Source organism: Molossus molossus, unplaced genomic scaffold (assembly GCF_014108415.1).
Source record: "Molossus molossus isolate mMolMol1 unplaced genomic scaffold, mMolMol1.p scaffold_m16_p_2, whole genome shotgun sequence".
Lineage (NCBI taxonomy): Eukaryota > Metazoa > Chordata > Mammalia > Chiroptera > Molossidae > Molossus > Molossus molossus.
The window spans coordinates 22,306,304-22,325,375 of NW_023425355.1; the positions used below are offsets into that span (position 1 = coordinate 22,306,304).

General features: G+C 36.7%; 1 protein-coding gene across 1 annotated transcript in view; it reads left to right on the forward strand.

The window, feature by feature from the left end:
- Window positions 1–5,518: 5,518 nt before the first annotated feature.
- LOC118636132 (NADH dehydrogenase [ubiquinone] 1 alpha subcomplex subunit 3-like) overlaps window positions 5,519–19,072 on the forward strand; it is a 194,926-nt gene continuing 181,372 nt past the window's right edge. Inside the window, 1 exon segment of the mRNA XM_036271173.1 lies at window positions 5,519–5,673. Coding sequence (XP_036127066.1) covers window positions 5,519–5,673 — 155 coding nt within the window.

The window sequence follows — 19,072 nt, forward strand, 5'->3', positions numbered from 1 at the left end:
AAAACCATATGATTATATCAATAGACACTGAAAAAGCATTTGACAAAATCCAGCACCCATTTCTGGTAAAAATGCTCAGCAATGTGGGAATAGAGGAATCATATCTCAATGTAATAAAGGTCATATATGAGAAACCTACAGCCAACACCATACTCAATGGGCAAAAACTAAAAGCATTTCCCTTAAGAACAGAAACAAGAGAGGGATGCCCACTTTCGCCACTCTTATTTAACATAGTACTGGAAGTCTTAGCCACAGCAATCAGACAGGAAGAAAAAATAAAAGGGATCCAAATGGGAAAGGATGAAGTGAAATTGCCATTATTCGCAGATGACATGATATTGTACATAGAAAACTCTAAAGACTCCATCAAAAATCTACTAGATTTAATAAATGAATTTTGCAAAGTAGCAGGATACAAAATTAAAATCTGGAAATTGATGGCATTCTTATACACCAATAATAAACACTAAGGGAAACTAAAAAAAAAAAAAAAAAAATCCCATTTACCATTGCAACAACAACAACAAATGCCTAGGAATAAACTTAACCAAGGAGATAAAAGACCTGTCCTCAGAAAACTACAGGACATTGAGAAAAGAAATAGAGGAAGATATTAAAAAGTGGAAACAAACACCATGTTCATGGATTGGAAAAATCAACATCATTAAATTGTCCATACTACCCAAAGCAATCTATTCAGTGCAATCCCATTAAAGTACCAATAGCATATTTCACAGATATAGAACAAATTCTCCAAAAGATTATATAGAACCATAAAAGACCCCAAATAGCCATAGCAATCTTGAAAAAGAAGAACAAAGTGGGAGGAATACCAATAGCAGATATCAAGTTAGACTACAAAGCCACCGTAATCAAAACAGGCTGGTACTGGCACAAGAACAGGCAGATAGATCATTGGAACAAAACAGAGAACTCAGAGATCTACTCAAGACAGTATGCACAATTAATATTCAACAAAGGAGACAAGAGATACAATGGAGAAAAGGCAGTCTCTTCAATAAATGGTGTTGAGAAAATTGGACAGCTACATGCAAAAAAATGAAACTAGACCACCAGCTTACACCATACACAAGAATAAACTCAAAATAAGTAAAAGATTTCAATGTAACCCGTGAAACCATAAAAATCCTAGAAGAAAATGTAGGCAGAAAATTCTAAGACATCATATATAGCAGAATTTTCACTGATCTATCACCTACGACAAGAGAAACAAAGGAAAAAATTAATAAATGAGACTACATCAAACTAAAAAGCTTCTGCATGGCAAAAGAAACCAGCATCAAAATGAAAAGGGAACCCACTCTCTGGAAGAGCATATTTGCCAATGATACATAGGATAAGGGGTTAATATCCAAAATATATAGAGTACTCATACAACTCAACAAAAGGAAGACAAATAATCCAATTAAAAGTGGGCAGAGGCAAGAGCCAGTGTAGCTCAGTGGATTGAGCGTCGTCTCATGGACTGAGAGATCCTGGTTCGATTCCCGGTGAGGGCATACGCCTGGGTTATGGGCTCAATCCCCAGTGGAGGGCATGCAGGAGGCAGTTAATTGGTGTTTCTCTCTCACACCAATGTTTCTGTCTCTTGCTCTCCCTTCCTCTCTCTCTAAAAAACAATAAAAACAAACAAAAAAATGGGCAGAGGACCTAAATAGACACTTCCCCAAACAGGACATACAAATAGCCAGGAAACATGAAAAAATGCTCAACATCTCTAATCATCAGAGATGCAAATTAAAATGACTATGAGATATCACCTCACACCTGCCAGAATGGCCGCCATCAACAAATCTTCAAACAACAAGTGTTGGCGAGGGTGTGGAGAAAAGGGGACTCTAGTACACTGCTGGTGGAAATACAGACTGGTGCAGCCACTTTGAAAAAACAATACGGTGTTTCCTCAAAAAATTAAAAATGGAACTGCCATTTGACCCAGTGATCCCACTTCTTGGAATATACCCTAAGAAGCCTGAAACACCAATCAGAAAGAATATATGTACCCCCATGTTTGTACCAGCACTGTTTACAATAGCTAAGATCTGGAAACAGCCCTCTGGAAAGTGTCCATCAGTAGATTAGTGGATAAAAAAGCAGTGGTACATATACACAATGGAGTACTATGCAGCTGTAAGAAAGAGAGATCTCTTACCCTTTGAGAGCACATGGAGAGACCTGGAGAGTATTATGCTAAGCAAAATAAGCCAGTCAGAGGAAGACAAGTATCACATGATCTCACTTATTTATGGTATATAATAAAGAAAACAGGCTGTCAACCAAAAGAGATGCAGGGTCATGGAAGTAGGGAACAGACTAACAAACCTCAGAGGAATGGGGGATGGGAGGGGAGGAAAGAGATAAACCAAAGAATTTATATGCATATATGCGCAACCAATGGACACAGACATTAGGCTGGGGAAAGCAGGAGGGGGTGGGAGCAGGAAGGAGGTGGTCAATAGGGAAAAAGGGAAACATCTGTAATACTTTCAACAGTAAAAAAATAAAAAATAGGAAAAAAATGTTAGATGATCACTTCCCTTGTTGTGACAGAAGCAGGTATCAGGGACATTCATACAACATACACCTTAAAAAAAAAATTACAAAATGTACATTACCGTCAATAGGTTCTCATGCAAAATGCATTAGTAAAAAATGTATATTTAGTAAATTGCTATGGACAAAAGGATTTATTCTTATCATTTAGAAAACACTTCCTGGACTTACTGACTTCTCTTACCGACAGAATGTAGTCAGCGGGCTGTTTGGTGAAGAAGAGTGAAATGTTTCCAATAGAGATGACAACCTGGTAGAATTAACACCGAATACATTTTCGAGAGGAAAGAGGATGATGGAAGACAAGGCTACTGGAGAAGCGGGACCGTCAGAGCATGTCCTGCATGAAGGACGGCTCTGGGATGTAAGTTCCCAAATGGTCACAACCTTGAGAGTTTGAGAATTCAAAACCCTGTCCTAAATGCCAATTTTTTCCACAATATTTACTTATTAAAATTTATATATAATGCTTCCTTTTTTTTTTTTTTTTTTTTGTATTTTACTGCTACAACTAATCACCTGTATGTCTGAATTCTGAGATAAATAAATGTGTGCCTGTTATGAAAAAGTATTAGCTCTGAGTGCTATGACGAAATGCCACAATCGTGGTGGCTTAAACAACAGAAAAGTATTTTCTCACAGTTCTGGAGGGGAGAAGCCCACGTTGAAGGCACCAGCACGGTTGGGCTCCAGTGAGGGCTGTTTTCCTGGCTTGCAGACAGCCTCTTTCTCAGCGTGTCCTCACATGTCAGAGAAGAGGGGGAGGGGAAGAGGGAGTCTGAAAGCAAGCTCTCCAGCGTCTCTTCTTCTAAGGGCGCTAATCCCTCATTAGGGCCCCATCCTCATGATCTCATCTAAACCTACTGACTTCCCAAAGGCCCTGTCTCAAAATACCATTGCAATGGGGATCGAGGGTTCAACATATAAATTTTGAGGTACACAATTTAGTCCACAACAGGAAAAAAATGTTATAATTTATGTTTCATTCTTCTCCTAAGTTTTCTATTTTCATAAATATTTTAAAAAATAGCCCTGGCCAGTTTGGCTCAGAGGTTAGAGCGTCGGCCTGCGGTCCGGAGAGACCCGGGTTCGGTTCCCGCTAAGGGCACGTACTTCGGTTGCAGTTTGTCCCTGGCCCTGGTTGGTCGTGTGGGTGGCAGCCACTCGATGTGTCCCTTTCACGTCGATGTTTCTCTCTCTCTCTCCCTTCCTCTCTCTCCCTCCCACTCTATCTGTACAAAAAAAAAATGGAAAAATATCCTCGGGTGAGGATAAAAAAAATATATATATATTTTAAAAAATAATTTTCTTTATTGATTTTAAAGAGCGAGGAAGGGAGAGAGAAACAGAAACATCAATGAGAGAGAACATCGATTGGCCACCTCCTGCATGCCCCCCACTGGGGATCAGGCCCACAACCTGGGCATGTGCCCTGACTGGGAATTGAACTGGCGACCTCTTGGTGCATGGGTCGATGCTCAACCACTGAGCCACATCAGCCAGGCTATTATCATAAATATTAAGGAACAAGTATGTGTGTGTGTGTGTGGGTACACACACATATATATATATATATATTTTCATATCAGCTTAATTTAAAGATAAGGTCAAGAGAGACCATTGTTAATCAAGTCAAACACATGAATACCAAAGTCTTGTTACCTGAGGAAATGTTCCTCTGAGAAGCAGGTAATAGCAACAATCGGGTTCTCTGACATGTCTAGAGCAGGTATCGGTAGTGAAGCCATTCAAATTGTGTTTCTCTGAGCAGGTTTACTGATCCATCGTTTGTCAGCTGGACTGTATTGAGAGACTTATTGAAGCATTGTGATTTCCTCAGATTGCAATTTTTATGAGCTTGCCATTTCATTTTTATTTTAATTCAGTGGCTTAACTCACTTCCTAATTATTCCAGTACAATGATCACTGGAAAGCTGAAGGCTTCTGTGATCTACAAAGCTTTTGACATATGCATACTTTTTCATCATAGAAATTTCTCTTACTTCCAACTTGGGTGCTGCCAAAAACATCTTTTAAGAACAGAATAATGAATGTGAAATTAATTAGATCAAGACCATCATTCTCAATATCGCAGGATGATAGTCTCATTTTGTAATTAAAAATTATTGGTTGAGATTAAATATCTACAGACTTTGTTAACCCTGAGGTTGAAATACTTAATTCAAAGAAACTTTGATCCCTTAATTATTCCCATCATATTGTACATTGAGGGGAATTATATTTATCATTAGCCAAGAAAATTAATCTAGTAAAACTACTGATGTGAATCCTGATTATGATAGGTTTGAAGAAATGTTTTCCTGGGTTTATTAAATGTCTATCTCTAAAAACAAATGAAGCTGATTAGCAAGTATGTCGAAAGCAAATATTTCTAAAGATGATTTCATACTAGGGAGGCCTGTCCTCCTAGGATTACTTAATTTGGAAAGAAGGCATGAAGACCTAGCGAGTCCCTCCAGCAAGATAGATTTCATTTGAGGGAAGTCACTGTGTAAAAATAGGGAGGTTCTAGGGTTCTCCTTTGACACTTTAAATTGATTTTCCCTGATGAATGCTATGTTCTTTTATGTAAATGTTAACACTGGTACTTCAATTATAGCATAATAAGTTCTTAGGGTAGAGGCGGGGGGAAAATAACCTTAATCTTTTTTTTTTTTTTTTTTTTTTTTGGAGAATGAGCAATATTTTCTTTTTGTGTACTTACATCCCTCTGTTTCTAAAATCCCATTTCCCTTAATACAGTTCTGGAAAATATGAAGTTGTGGATTTAGCAGGGCTTGAAACAAAGCCAGCGTGCAAAGTTTCTGTTGAATGGTAGAGCTGGGTCCGAGGTAACATCAGGCTAATTCCGGTCCATTAGTCCATTGTGGGGGGGGGGGGTCCTCGTGGCCGTGAGCCATGTCGGCAGATGCAGGGGAGTATGCCCCTGCAGCAGGAGATGCAGGAGCACAAGAGAGCCAAGAGCACCAAGAGGGAGAACGCCATTTGTGCAGCAGTTAAGTATCTCAGATTTCATGCCCTTGCAGTGGCCACACCTATTCTGGCCAATTACCTGCTACCAGATGTGAGTGACAGGTAAGCATCTTCCCACGTCACCCAGACCTTACTGGGCATACATCTAAACTACCTTTGTGCAGTCCCTTCCCCCATCGATGTGCAAGGAACAGACCTGGAGAATATTAAACAGCAGCCTCCTGGCAAAGCCTATATTCTCTAGTCTCCCCTTGCTCCTTTCCTGTTAATTAATAACCAGGTTATTATAACAGCATCAAATCTCCCCTGAGAAAAAAAGAAAACTCTTGTAATCTTATGAAGGAGAAATGGATGAAAGTCTCCATCTTCTTGCAACTGCTTCCTGTTGTAAAGGGATGTAGGCCTGCCTATCCCAAGGCTGAGAGGTTCTCCTTTCATCTTAAAGACCAAAATAATCCTGAGACATCTGTAAGTGAACAGCCTAACCCCCACTCTGAAGCACAAAGACAATTCGTAGAAAAGGGGAGCTGAGGCAGAAGAAACTTTGTTTAATTAAAAGGTTCTGTCTCCACTGCTGGATGTGATCTCTGTAAGTGAAAAATAAGCCTGAAATTAAATTTGCCGACTTAGATCATGTCACTTTGCCAACTGGGTGGTTTGACTCTACTATATGCAACTGATACGTCTGGGAGTCAGTTATGTCAAGTGAGAAGCAGTATTTAAATCTTTCAAATAAATCATTACCTCACTTTTGCAACCTAGATGAGATGTCAAAAAATGCATTATTCTATGATTTCATAGAACTATAACCCTCTGTCACTTTACCCCAAAATGAAAATTCTTGAACTAGTAACAGCACTTAAACAAATGCAACCCAGTTCATAATTATCTTAGAAAGTTACAAAATAATATCTTGTTTTTTTTTATTTAAATAAAGCATTTAGTTAGCTGTCTTTTAATGTCAAATTTCAGCAGAAACAGGCATATGATTAGTAGCCCTTTTCTTATTTCCATCAGACCATGTATTCATATTAATCAAATATAGTACTCTGTAGTAAAAGTGGTAAAGATTTTTTAAAAGAGAGTAATTAAGCATATCAAAAATTAAAATCAGCCCTGGCCAGTATGACTCAGTTGGTTGGGCATCGTCCCAGGCACAGAGGGCTTGCTGGTTTGATTCCCAGTCAGGGCACAAGCCTAGGTTGTGGTTCGATCCCTGGTGGGGGGCATGCAGGAGGCGGCCAATCAATGCGTCACTCTCACATTGATGTCTCTCTCTCTCTCTCCTTCTCCCTTCCCTTCTCTCTAAAAAAATTTATAAAAATATTTTAAAAATGAAAATCAGTAGATTTGCTTAAACACTATGAAATATGTTAATGAACTCATCCAATTAATAAACATGCACTTTGACCCTACAGGAAATCAAACTGGGTCTGAATGTCAGGTATATAAAGAACTATGCAGACTAAAGCTGTCAACAGAATGTCATGTTTTTATAATTGTCTGTTTACATGAAGGTTTACCCATTAGAGGAGAGCATGGACTGTATCTTACTTATTTTTTGTATCCCTAATTTATTTTTTTCCCTTATTTATTTTTTAACATAATGTCTGGTTCATAGTGAAATACTCAACACATGTTTATTAAATGAGTGGCTGAGCAGATCCAAAACAACTGTTTGAGAAAATAAAACTTTAGTTAAACTTGGGTTATGCATGTGTGGAGTTCTATTTAAATTACAGTGCCACCAAGTCAATTTTGTATCATTGAAGAAGTTTGTTGATGAATCTTTTTATTGAACTTCCAAGGCCATGGTGACCATATCAATACTCCAAATGGTAGAGCCATGATAGGATGTTTTTCAACACAACATCAGTTTGATCCAATCAGCTACAAAACCTACATGGCACCCTGGCCGGTTTGGCTCAGCGGTTAGAGCGTCGGCCTGCGGTCCAGAGAGACCCGGGTTTGGTTCCCGCTAAGGGCATGTACCTCGGTTGCAGTTTGTCCCCCGCCCTGGTTGGGTCGTGCAGGTGGTGGCCACTCGATGTGTCCCTTTCACGTAGATGTTTCTCTCTCTCTCTCTTCCGCTCTCTCCCTCCCACTCTCTGAACAAAAAATGGAAAAATGTCCTTGGGTGAGGGTAAAAAAAAAATCTACATGGCAGCAAAATGGGCATAGACTCAGAAGTATCAGTCTCTCTGTAGGCATTACCATAATGACAGAACATAGCTGATTCTTTTCATGGAAAGATATGGGCAAAACCATTCACTAACTTCCTTGCTCCTAAGTTTGACAGAAGCTCACTTAAAACAGGCAGATCAGTTATATCCATACACACAAAGTGGGCCTCGGGGAGTAATCTGAACCTTTGCTGTAGGCAAATGCTTGTCTTGTTTGTCTAGTAACTAAGGAGGATGTAACATTTTAAGGAAAGTAAGAAAAAAAACGGAATGACTGTGTGTATAACAAGGATCAGTGAAAACATTATTTCAAACCTTGGTATTTTAATATTATTTCTATTACCACTATTGAAAATGGTAACTTTCTATTTAGATATAAAGAAGCCACAAATCACGCTTCCTTCTTTCAGTTAATTACTCATTAAACATCAGAATGATGCTGCTCAATAGAATTGTAGCATAGACTCTCCTAAAATTTTGGTGTGATAACATTTGCGGTCCAGAGAAATTATATTTAATGAGATCCCATACCCCTTTTGCCATTTATAGAAGTAAAGATCATAGAACTGGAAAGGATCCTACAAACTTCTTTGAATACTCAACATATTACTATGCAGATTTTATATGGGGAGGCAACTAAACCCCAGAAAAGTTTATAGTTTCTCCATATATTAAAATGTGTAAGTGGTAGGAAGAAACTATGGACCAGAATATATATGTGTGTGTTGCAAATGGTTATTAATATTATTATTAAAGCCACTGGAATCTCTACTTCTTATCCAAAATTAAGTAACTAATGAAGAGAAGACACAGGTTACTGTGTATTTTTACCACTCTCATGCCTACTAGTAAATTTTTCAATTATCCTTAGGATACTTGGATTTCTTATGAGGAAAATAACTTAGTTCGATTCAAACTTCAGACTAAGTAACCTCACTAGAACAGTTCCGCCGTCAACATCTCTATGCTGATTCAACATTTCACAGTTCTTCCAAAGTCATAGTTCTGTACCTTGATGGAATAATATGGGTAGGAATCCATCATCTTCATTATCATATAGGTAAGTAAAACACGGTCCTCATAACATTTGTTCTTCTAGGTGTGCAATAAAGCCAGAGAACTGAGCCTAGCATTCTGAACAAAACTAAACAAAAAGCACACATAAATGAAATCTTGTCTACTTAATAACTCAGTTGAGTAGAATACCTAAAATTCTGTTTTGGTGGCCAATTCTCAAAATGTGTCTCTTTAAGCCCTGGCTGGGTAGCTCAGTTGGTTAGAACATTGTCCCGATTCCCCAAGGTTGCAAGTTTGATCTCCCGTTAGAGCACATAGACTCATACAAGAATCAAACAATGAATGCATAAATAGGTGGAACAACACATGGATGTTTCTCTCTCCCTTTCTATCTCTCAAATCAATTTTTAAAAATTTTAAGTGTCTCTTTAAGACCTTATTAATTAGGCAATGAGTCAGTACAACCTGAATTAATTCATTAGAGGATAATAGCAATATTCACAGTTTTTCTCTTCCCACCCCCTCAGTTACATCCATACATGTTAAAATTGTAGATGACCATAAAGGGTATTCTAGCTCTGAGTTTAGCTTATTGATAAGTACCTAAAGGAAGGTGACTTTTCTTTGTAAATATACAGAGCCATCACTAATTCCTCTGTGTCTCACATACGGGTTGGGGCAAAGGTAGGTTGTTCATATGGAAAATAATGCAATAATTAATAAATAATAATACAAGAATAAACTCTGTGTCTCGTGTACTCACAACTGTAAACCTACTTCTGCCCCACCCTGTATATCTAACTTAGAATCTACTTTATTTCTCAAAATTCCATCTGTTATATAGCATCAAATTTTCTGAGTGCCAAACTCTTGAATTAACCAACAGTTCTTATTTTCTAACTATTAACGTCTTTCAGCATACGATGCTACAATAAACTCACATAACTTCCCTTTATCGCTCCCTTTCACGTGCTAAAACGAGTGATTCAAAGAAACTTAAATCCTTACCCTAATTATATTATAAATCCTACTCTAATTAACCATTATACTCTAAAATAAAGTAAACAGTGCTTTTAATCAGGATCGATAGCCATGAGCGAACGCATTTCTACAATAGATGATGTATATCCCATTGTATATGGGGATATTAGGAATTTGCTATGCAGAGGTCTATAGGGAACTTTCGGAAGGTTGAGAGAGCTACATTAAACACATGATTCATACTTCCCAGCTCGCAACGTTTTGGTTCAATATGATCCAACACATTTTTGTTTACTTAGTCTACATGACAAATAACCACACTCTGGTACCAACCTTTAATTACTACATGAGAACTTGAGCCCCCTATGGAAACTGTAAGTTGATTATTATCAACCACACTATAAATGAGATAAGATTTCTTCTCAATTTTTCGGAATACTTACTAGGTAGTAGAGAATCTCAAAACGGGGAGAAAAGGCCCTAGATTGAAGATCCTAAGAAACTTTATTCCCTTTGAGACACACCTCTCTTGATTAGCATAGCAAAGAATGCAGTGATATATACAAAATACAGTAAATTCACTAATTAGTTCTTTGTGTAGTACTTTGTCAATCCCTTAAATTTTCTGTAGCAGTTAACAAATACAAGTATAAAAGAAAAAGATGAAGGGAAGGAAGAACTAAAATCATATTTCATATTAAACTTAAATTCTATCATGTGTCTGTTCACATTCTTTGATATAGTGCATGACTGAGGAATTAATAAATATGTTTATTAAATGTTAAAATGTCTTATGAAATAATTTTATCTGTGTTGGCTAATGTTACTGTTGGAAAATTATGCCCAAAATTACAATATTCTTGATATTGTTCTAAAGAGAGTTGTAATAAATTGCCAAGTGACAAATTAAAAAGATTTCTGTTCATACCCTGGCCAACTTGGCTCAATGGTTAGAGCATTGGCCTGTGGTCCAAAGGATCGCAGGTTTGATTCCAGTCAAGGGCATGTACCTGGGTTGCAGGTTCGATCTCCGGCCTGGTCGGGGTTGGGTGGGAGGCAAGCAATCGATGTGTCTCTCTCACATCGATGTTTCTCTCTTTCCCTTCCTTTCTCTCTCCCACTCTATCTAAAAATCAATGGAGCCCAGCTGGTGTGGCTCAGCGGTTGAGTGTCAACCCATGCACCAAGAGGTTGCTGGTTTGATTCCCGGTCAGGGCACATACCCAGGTTGTGGGCCCGATCCCCAGTCGGGGAATGCACGAAGTGGCGAATCAATGTTCTCTCTCATCGATGTTTCTATCTTTCTCTCCCTCTCCCTTCCTCTCTCTTTAAAACCAATAAAGAAAAAAAAATTTTAAGTATAAAAAATAAAAATAAAATAAGTAAAAATTAATGGAAAAATATTCTTGGATGGGGATAAAACAAACCAACAAACAAAAACAACTTCTATTTATGACTGGATTCTCAATGTCTGAAAAGAGCTTCAAATGGTCAGTTATTGTTCCTCTAACCATTTAGGACTGAAGATAATCTAATGTGAAAGTTAGACTTTATTTAAGACCAAAATGATTTAGAATTTAGTAACCAAAGTTCTCAACTACTAATTGAGACTTTGAAACTTCCCAATCAAAGATCTTTCACCTAAAGTTTTAAAAATGGTTTTATATATGCTCTGTAATCTATACACAAAATTCTTTTATTCTTTATGATGTAAAAAAAAAAAAAAAAAGATGGCGTGAAGAGTACAGGAACACTTTTAGATATTTTACTCATAAATTGTAGCAAAATTCTGTTTTATCCTTGTGATCCAAAATTGTCATATAAAATTAAATTCTACTTGAATATTGAAAATAATCATTCACACTACTTTAGTTCATTCAGTAATGATAAGATTCTTGGAATCATTCACTTCTAGTTATGAATACTCACACCCCTGGATGGTGAATTAAAACAATGAAAAAAAGGCACACGATGTTAAGAAATATTATGCCAATTGGATTACATTCTTTTCTGATGTTTTTTCCACAGTAAACTTGAGTATGAAAAGAAGGCAGAGATATATACCTCCTGTAGAGAAGATTATGAGGCTCAGTTAATTGCACATTTAAGTCAATTTATTAAAGGTTATTCTTGCTTCCATTGTGTTAGCACATTTCTCAAAGCAGAGAGCTGTGACATGAAGGTTCCCTTCAGCTTTCAATAGCTTCTTCTTTTTTTTTTATCCTCACCCGAGGGTATTTTTACTTTTATCTTCAGATAGAACGAGAGGGAGAGAGGGAGGAAGAGAGAGAGAGAGAGAGAGAAACATCGATGTGAGAGAGACACATCAATTGGCTGCCATCCACATGACCCCGACGAGGGCTGGGGATGGACCGCAACCGAGGTACGAGCCCTTGGCCAGAATAGAACCCGGGACTCTTTGGTCCGTGGGCCAATGCTCTAACCGCTGAGCCAAACTGGCCAGGGCTCAATAGCTTCTTATTTCCAATTATCTTCACCTCTGTTTTACTTCACTCACCATTCCACAGCCACACCCTAGACCTTGTTATCTCCTGAACTCCCCAACTCCTGAAATATTATATTGAAATATCACATTTTCTATACAGGGCTGGGAAAATGGAGGTTTACAGTTCTGAGTATGCGAAACACAAGAGTTTATTCTTGTGTTATATATTTTTCCATACGAATAACTGGAAACCTGTTTTTGTGGACACCCCTGTATTTAGTGTCTTGTTCTTCTAACTTTCTCAGTCATGCACCCCTGGTCCTCTTCAGCCACACAAACACAGCTTGTTACTTTTTTCCTTAACCATCTTACATACCATGGGCCATCACATTAAGCAGTTTTTTGCCTAAATTTCTATATTCCTTTTAAAACAGTTCTAATGTGGCAGCCGATTACCAATACGTCAACCATGAATTGATCTATGTGTCTAGGACTGGTTGCTGGAGAAAAATAAGCAATTGTGAAAATCAGTGGCACTATAAATATATGGTCTCCAACGTGAAGTGAAAGCTTATTGATGTCTAACAATATGTCATTGCTTCTCTACATATACCTCTCTCTCTTCTAGGGTCCATAGTAGCAATTTCAACATTCTGCATTTTTCTCAAATCTCTCATGTCACCGTATCTTTCCTGCTCTTGGCAGAAGACTTTACCTCCTGCTTTCCAAAAGTTAGAAGTTAACAACAGAAAGTAGCAAGGAGGCAGGGTGCCCTTTTCAAGAGCATAGTCAAACAGTCCAGCCAGTGTGGCTCAGTGGTTGAGCATCGACCCATGCACCTAGAGGTCGCCGGTTTGATTCCCGGTCAGGGCACATGCCCAGGTTGTGGGCCCGATCCCCAGTGGGGGGCATGCAGGAAGCGGCCAATTGATGTTCTCCCTCATCAATGTTTCTCTCTCTCTCTCTCTCTCTCTCTCTCTCTCTCTCTCTCTCTCTCTCCCCCCCTTCCTCTCTCTGTAAAATCAATAAAGGGGAAAAAAAGAGTATGGTTACCAAAGGGAAAGAGGGGTGGGAGGTGGATGCAGAGAGGGTAAAGGGGGTCAAATATATAGTAACAGAGGGAGACTAGACTTTGAGTGGTGAGCACACACTGCAATATACAGATGATATATTATAGAATTGTATAATTGAAACATAGAATAGAGATGTTGATTAAAGTTAATATTTCCTAAGTATGCATATTGACAATTTATCAGTAATCACTAAAACAATATAAATGCAATATTTAACTTCCAAAACCAATAAAGTGTAGAATAGGGAGAAAAAGAAAACTCAATTCAAATAAAAGGAAAGAATACAGAAAAAAAAATCAAAGAAAAAACATGGAAAGTAAATAGTACAAAATATGATGGGAACAATATATCCAAATATATCAGTAATGTAAGAAATATAAATGTACTATATTTACCATTCAAAAAACAGAGATTGTTAAAAATATATTTAAAACATATCTACAACACTAATGGTGGAAATATAAAAAGGCACTAACACATTGGAAAATAATTTCAAATTTTCTTCTAAATTTAAATATATAATACCACCTGATACCACAATTATAACCCTAAGCATTTACATAAGAGAAATAAAAGCACATATTCATAAAAAGACTTCTATATATATGTTTATATTAGCTTCATTCATAGTAGTCAAAAACTAAGAAATACATAAATGTCCATCAACAGGTTAATATGTAAGTAAATTGGGATATGTTCATACAATTGGTTAATAGTGAGCTATCGGCCAAACTTTATTAAACTTACTCTTAAAATAGGTACGTGCTTTTAATGTATGCAAATTTACCACAATAATGTTTTTTATCCAGCCATATTCTTCTGACCACCTCTCATTCACCCATTTGGTAAAGGAAAGATTCCTCCATCCTAAATAGTATGAGATGGCTAAACATATGACACAGACAGTGGAGACAAATGAGACTGACAGCAGCTGATTGGTCACACATACCCAGTCTGGGGAAGGAGGATACTGCAAACTATACAGGGCTACATGGGAGCTGGACTCAGAGAGAAAGTGATTTCCAGATTTACCACATTATGGTATCCACCGTATCCACTTCATAGTGATAAATGTCTATATTAAGAAAAGAAAGAAAGAGCTCAAATAAACAACCTAACTTTATACATCAAGGAACTAGAAAAAGAAGAACAAACTAAGCCCAAAGTTAGTAGAAGAAAGAAAATAAAGATCAGAGAGGAAATAAATGAAATAGCCACTATAAAAAGAAAAAGAAAGGATCGATGAAACTGAGATAAGAGCTGGTTTTTTGAAAAACAAACAAAATAGACAAACTTTTAGCCTTATTCACCAAAAAGGAAGAGAGAAGTCTCCAATAAATAAAATCAGAAATGAAAGAGAAGATATAACTGATACCACAGAAATACAAAAGATCATAAGAGACTACTATATACAATCATACACCAAGAGATCGTACAATCTAGAAAAAATGAATGAATTCTAGGAAACATACAGCCTACCAAGACTGAATCAGGAAGGAATAGAAAATCTGAACAGATAAATTACTAGTACTGAGAAGGATCGATAATCAAAAAACTCACAGCAAATAAAAGTCTAGAACCAGATGGTTTCACTGGTGAATTCTACCAAATATTTAAAAAAAAAAAAAGTATCAATCTATCAATCTTTCTCAAATTCTTCCAAAAAAATAGAAGAGGAAATATTTTACAAGGCCAAAATCACCCTGATACAAAAAGAAAAAGAAAAAAACCCACAAGAAAAGAAAATTACAGCCCAACATCCTTGATTAACATAGAGGCAAAAATCATCAACAATATTAGCAAACTGAATCAACAACACATTAAAAATATCATACACATGATCAAATGGGATCTATTCTAGGGATACAAGGATAAGTTATCTACAAATCAATGTGATTCACCACATTAACAAAATGAAGGATAAAATTAATATGGTCATCTCAGTAGATGTGGAAAAGGCATTTGAAAAATTCAGTATCTATTCATGATAAAAACTCTCAACAAAGTGGTAATAGAAGGAACATACCTCAACATAATAAAGGCCAAATATGACAAGTCCACAATTAACATCATACTCAAGAGTGAAAAGATGAAAGTTTTTCCTCAAAGATCAGGAACAAGATAAGAATACCCATTCTCACCACTTTTATTCAACATAATATTAAAAGTCCTAGACAGCACAATTAGGCAAAAAAACAAAGGCACCGAAATCAGAAAGGAAGAAGTAAAACTATCACTATTGGCAAATGACATATTATATATAGAAAATCCTAAAGATTCCACTAAAAAAAAAAAAAGAAACTATTAGAACAAAAACAAATTCAGTAAAGTTGCAGGACACAAAATCAATATACAGAAATCTGTTGCATTTCTATACACTAATAACAAACTGTCAGAAAAAAAAACTTAAGAAAACAATCCTCTTTGCAATTACATAAGAAAGAAGTAAATACATAGGATATAAAAGACTTGTACACTGAAAACTAGAAGTTACTCATGAAAGAAATTGAAGAAGACTCATATAAATGGAAAGATACTCCATGCTTATAGACTGGAGGATTAATATTTTTTTAAATGTCCATATTACCTAAAGCAATCTACAGATTTAATGTAATCCTTATCAAAATTCCAATCACATTTTTCACAGAAATAGAACAAGCAATTCTAAAATCTATATGAAACCACAAAACATGTCAAATAACCATGGTAATCTTGAGAAAGAAGAACAAAGCTGGAGGCATACACTTCATGATTTCAAACTATATTACAAAATTATAGTATTCAAAACAGTATGGAATTGGCATAAAACAGACACTTAGATAAATGGAAAAATAATAGAGAACCTAGCAATAAACCCATACATGTATGGTTAATTGATTCATGAAAAAGAACCCAAAAATATAGAATTGGGAAAGGCAGTCTCTGCAAAATAATAAAACTGGACCCCTATCTTACACTACACCTTAAAATCAACTCACAGTGCACTAAAGACTTGAATGTAAGATCTGAAACCATAAAACTCCTAGAAGACATAAATGGAAAACTCCTTGAAATTGGTCGTGGTGATGATGTTTTTGGATTTAACAACAAAAATGCACAAAAGCAAAAATTAACAAGTAAGAATGTATCAAACTAAAAAGCTTCTACACAGCAAAAGAACTATGAACAAAATGAAAAGGCAACTTACTGAATGGGAGAATATATTTGCAAATCATATCTGATAAGGCATTAACATAGAAAATATATAAAGAATTCTCACAACTTAGTAGAAAAACAGTTTGATTTAAAAATTGACAGCCCTGGCTGGTGTGGCTCGGTGGATAGAGTGTTGGTCCCAAGCATCAAAGACTCTCGGGTTCGATTCCCAGTCAAAGGCATGTACCTGGGTGCCCGGATCTGGTCAGCCCCTGTCAGGCATGTGCAGGAGGCAGCCAATCAATGTGTCTCTCTCATATTGATGTTTCTCCCTCTCTCTCTCTTCTTCCCTCTCTCCCTTCCACTCTGAATAAAAAAATTAATGGAGTCTGGCCAGTGTAGCCCAGTGGTTGAGCGTCGACCCATGCACCAAGAGGTCGCCAGTTCAATTCTCGGTCAGGGCACATGCCCAGGTTGTGGGCCCGATCCCCAGTGGGGAGCATGCAGGAGGCGGTCAACCGATGTTCTCTCTCATTGATGTTTCTCTCTCTCTCTCTCTCTCCCTCTCACTCCTCTCTCTCTAAAATCAATAAAGGAAAAAAAATTAAAAAGAAAAAAATCAATGGAAAAATATCATCTGGCGAGAATTAACAAAAAATAAATAAATGGACACAGAATCTAAACAGACACTTTAAAAAAAGACACACAAATGGCCATGAACAGTTGCTCAGTATCACTAATCATCAGGAAAATGCAAATCAAAACCATATGAGATATCATCTTATGCCTGTTAGAATGGCTATTATCAAAAAGACAAAAGATAACAAGTATTGTTGGGGATGTGAAGAAAAGGGGACCTTTGTGCACTGTTGGTGGGAATGTAAATTGGTGCAGTCACTGTGGAAAACAATATGGAGGTTCTTCAAAAATTAAAAATAGAACTACCATCTTATCAGCAGTTCTACTTTTGGGTATTAATACAAAGGAAATAAAATCACTATCTCAAAAAAATATGTTCACCCCAGTGTTTACTGCAGTATTATAGGCAATAGCCAAGACACAAAAACAACCTAAGCATCCATCAGTGGATGAATGGGTAGAGAAAAAATGTGAATATTATTCAGCCATGAAAAAGAAGAAAACCCTGCCATTTGTGACAACATGGATGAATCTTTAGGGTATTATGCTAAGTGAAATAAGTGAGACAGAGAAAGACAAATACTGTATACCACTTACATGTGAAATCTAAATAACAACAACAAAAAATACACCTCATAAATATGAAGAACAGATTGGTGGGTACCAGAGGTGTTGGGTTGGAGTGGGTGAAATGGATAAAGGGGGTCAAAAGGTACAAAATTCCATTTATAAGATAATTAAGTCCTGAGGATACAATGTACAGCATGGTGACTACTGTTACTACTACTGCATTGTATAATTAAAAGTTGATAAGCCAGATCCTAAAAGTTACCACAGGGAAAAAACAGTTAACAATGTGTGGCTGTCAATTCAACTTATTGTGGTAATGTTTTGCAATACATACATATATCAAATGATTAATTTGTACACCTAAAACTACTACAATGTTATATGTCAATTATACCTCAATTTAAGAAAATGTAACAGAAAAAGGTCTTTTACATGGCAATCTCAATTTCTAACTCCTACAGGTCAGACCCAGTTTCAAATACTCTAACTCAGTTTTCCTGTACGTACACTCAACACTTCATCAGACCATGTCTTCTGACTGTGGGTTTGAAAAATAGGATCGCTGTACTCATCAAGTTTCTAGTTCATAAACTAAAATCACCTGGAACTTATAGGGGAATGTAATGTAGCATGGGCTTTAAAATCTAGTTAATTTTTTGTTAAGGTAATAAATACATACTTGCTACATAAAGTTCAAACAATACAAAAAGGTATAAATTGAAAAATGAAGGTCTTATTCATGGCTCCTTATAGATATTTTCTACACACATGTAAACATCTTTCCATCTAACTCCCTTTTCTCACCAATGGAGTTGTTCAGTGTTTTGCATTTGTCAGTTAATATAGCTTAAATATATTTTCATGTCATCATTATGTCAATAATCCACATGTAGAACAGAGGCATCGACCTGTATAGAGTTGCCATGTGGATAACAAATTAAAGAAATGGGTTGGATAGAAGAAAAATAATTCTCCTGTATAGAAAAAAATTAAAAACTTTTGGTCATCAAAGGATATTAGCAAGAAAGTGAAGAAAATACTTGTAAATTATATATCTAATAAGGGTTTCGTATCCAGAATATGTAAAGAACTCTTACAACTCAACAAGAACAAAAGACAAGCAACCCAATTAAGAAATGGGTAATGAAATCAAATAGACATTTCTCCAAAAATGTACAAATGGCCAATAAGCACATAAAAAGATGATCAACGTCACTGGTCATCAAGGAAATGCAAATCAAAACCACAGTGAGATACCACTTTTTACCCACTCTAATAGCTAATTAAAAACAGTAGGGGTCCAGCCAGTGTAGCTCAGTGGTTGAGCATCGACCCATGCACCAAGAGGTCACCGGTTCGATTCTTGGTCAGGACACATGCCCAGGTTGTGGGCCTGATCCCCAGTGGGGGGCATGCAGGAGGCAGCCAGTTGATGTTCTCACTCATCGATGTTTCTA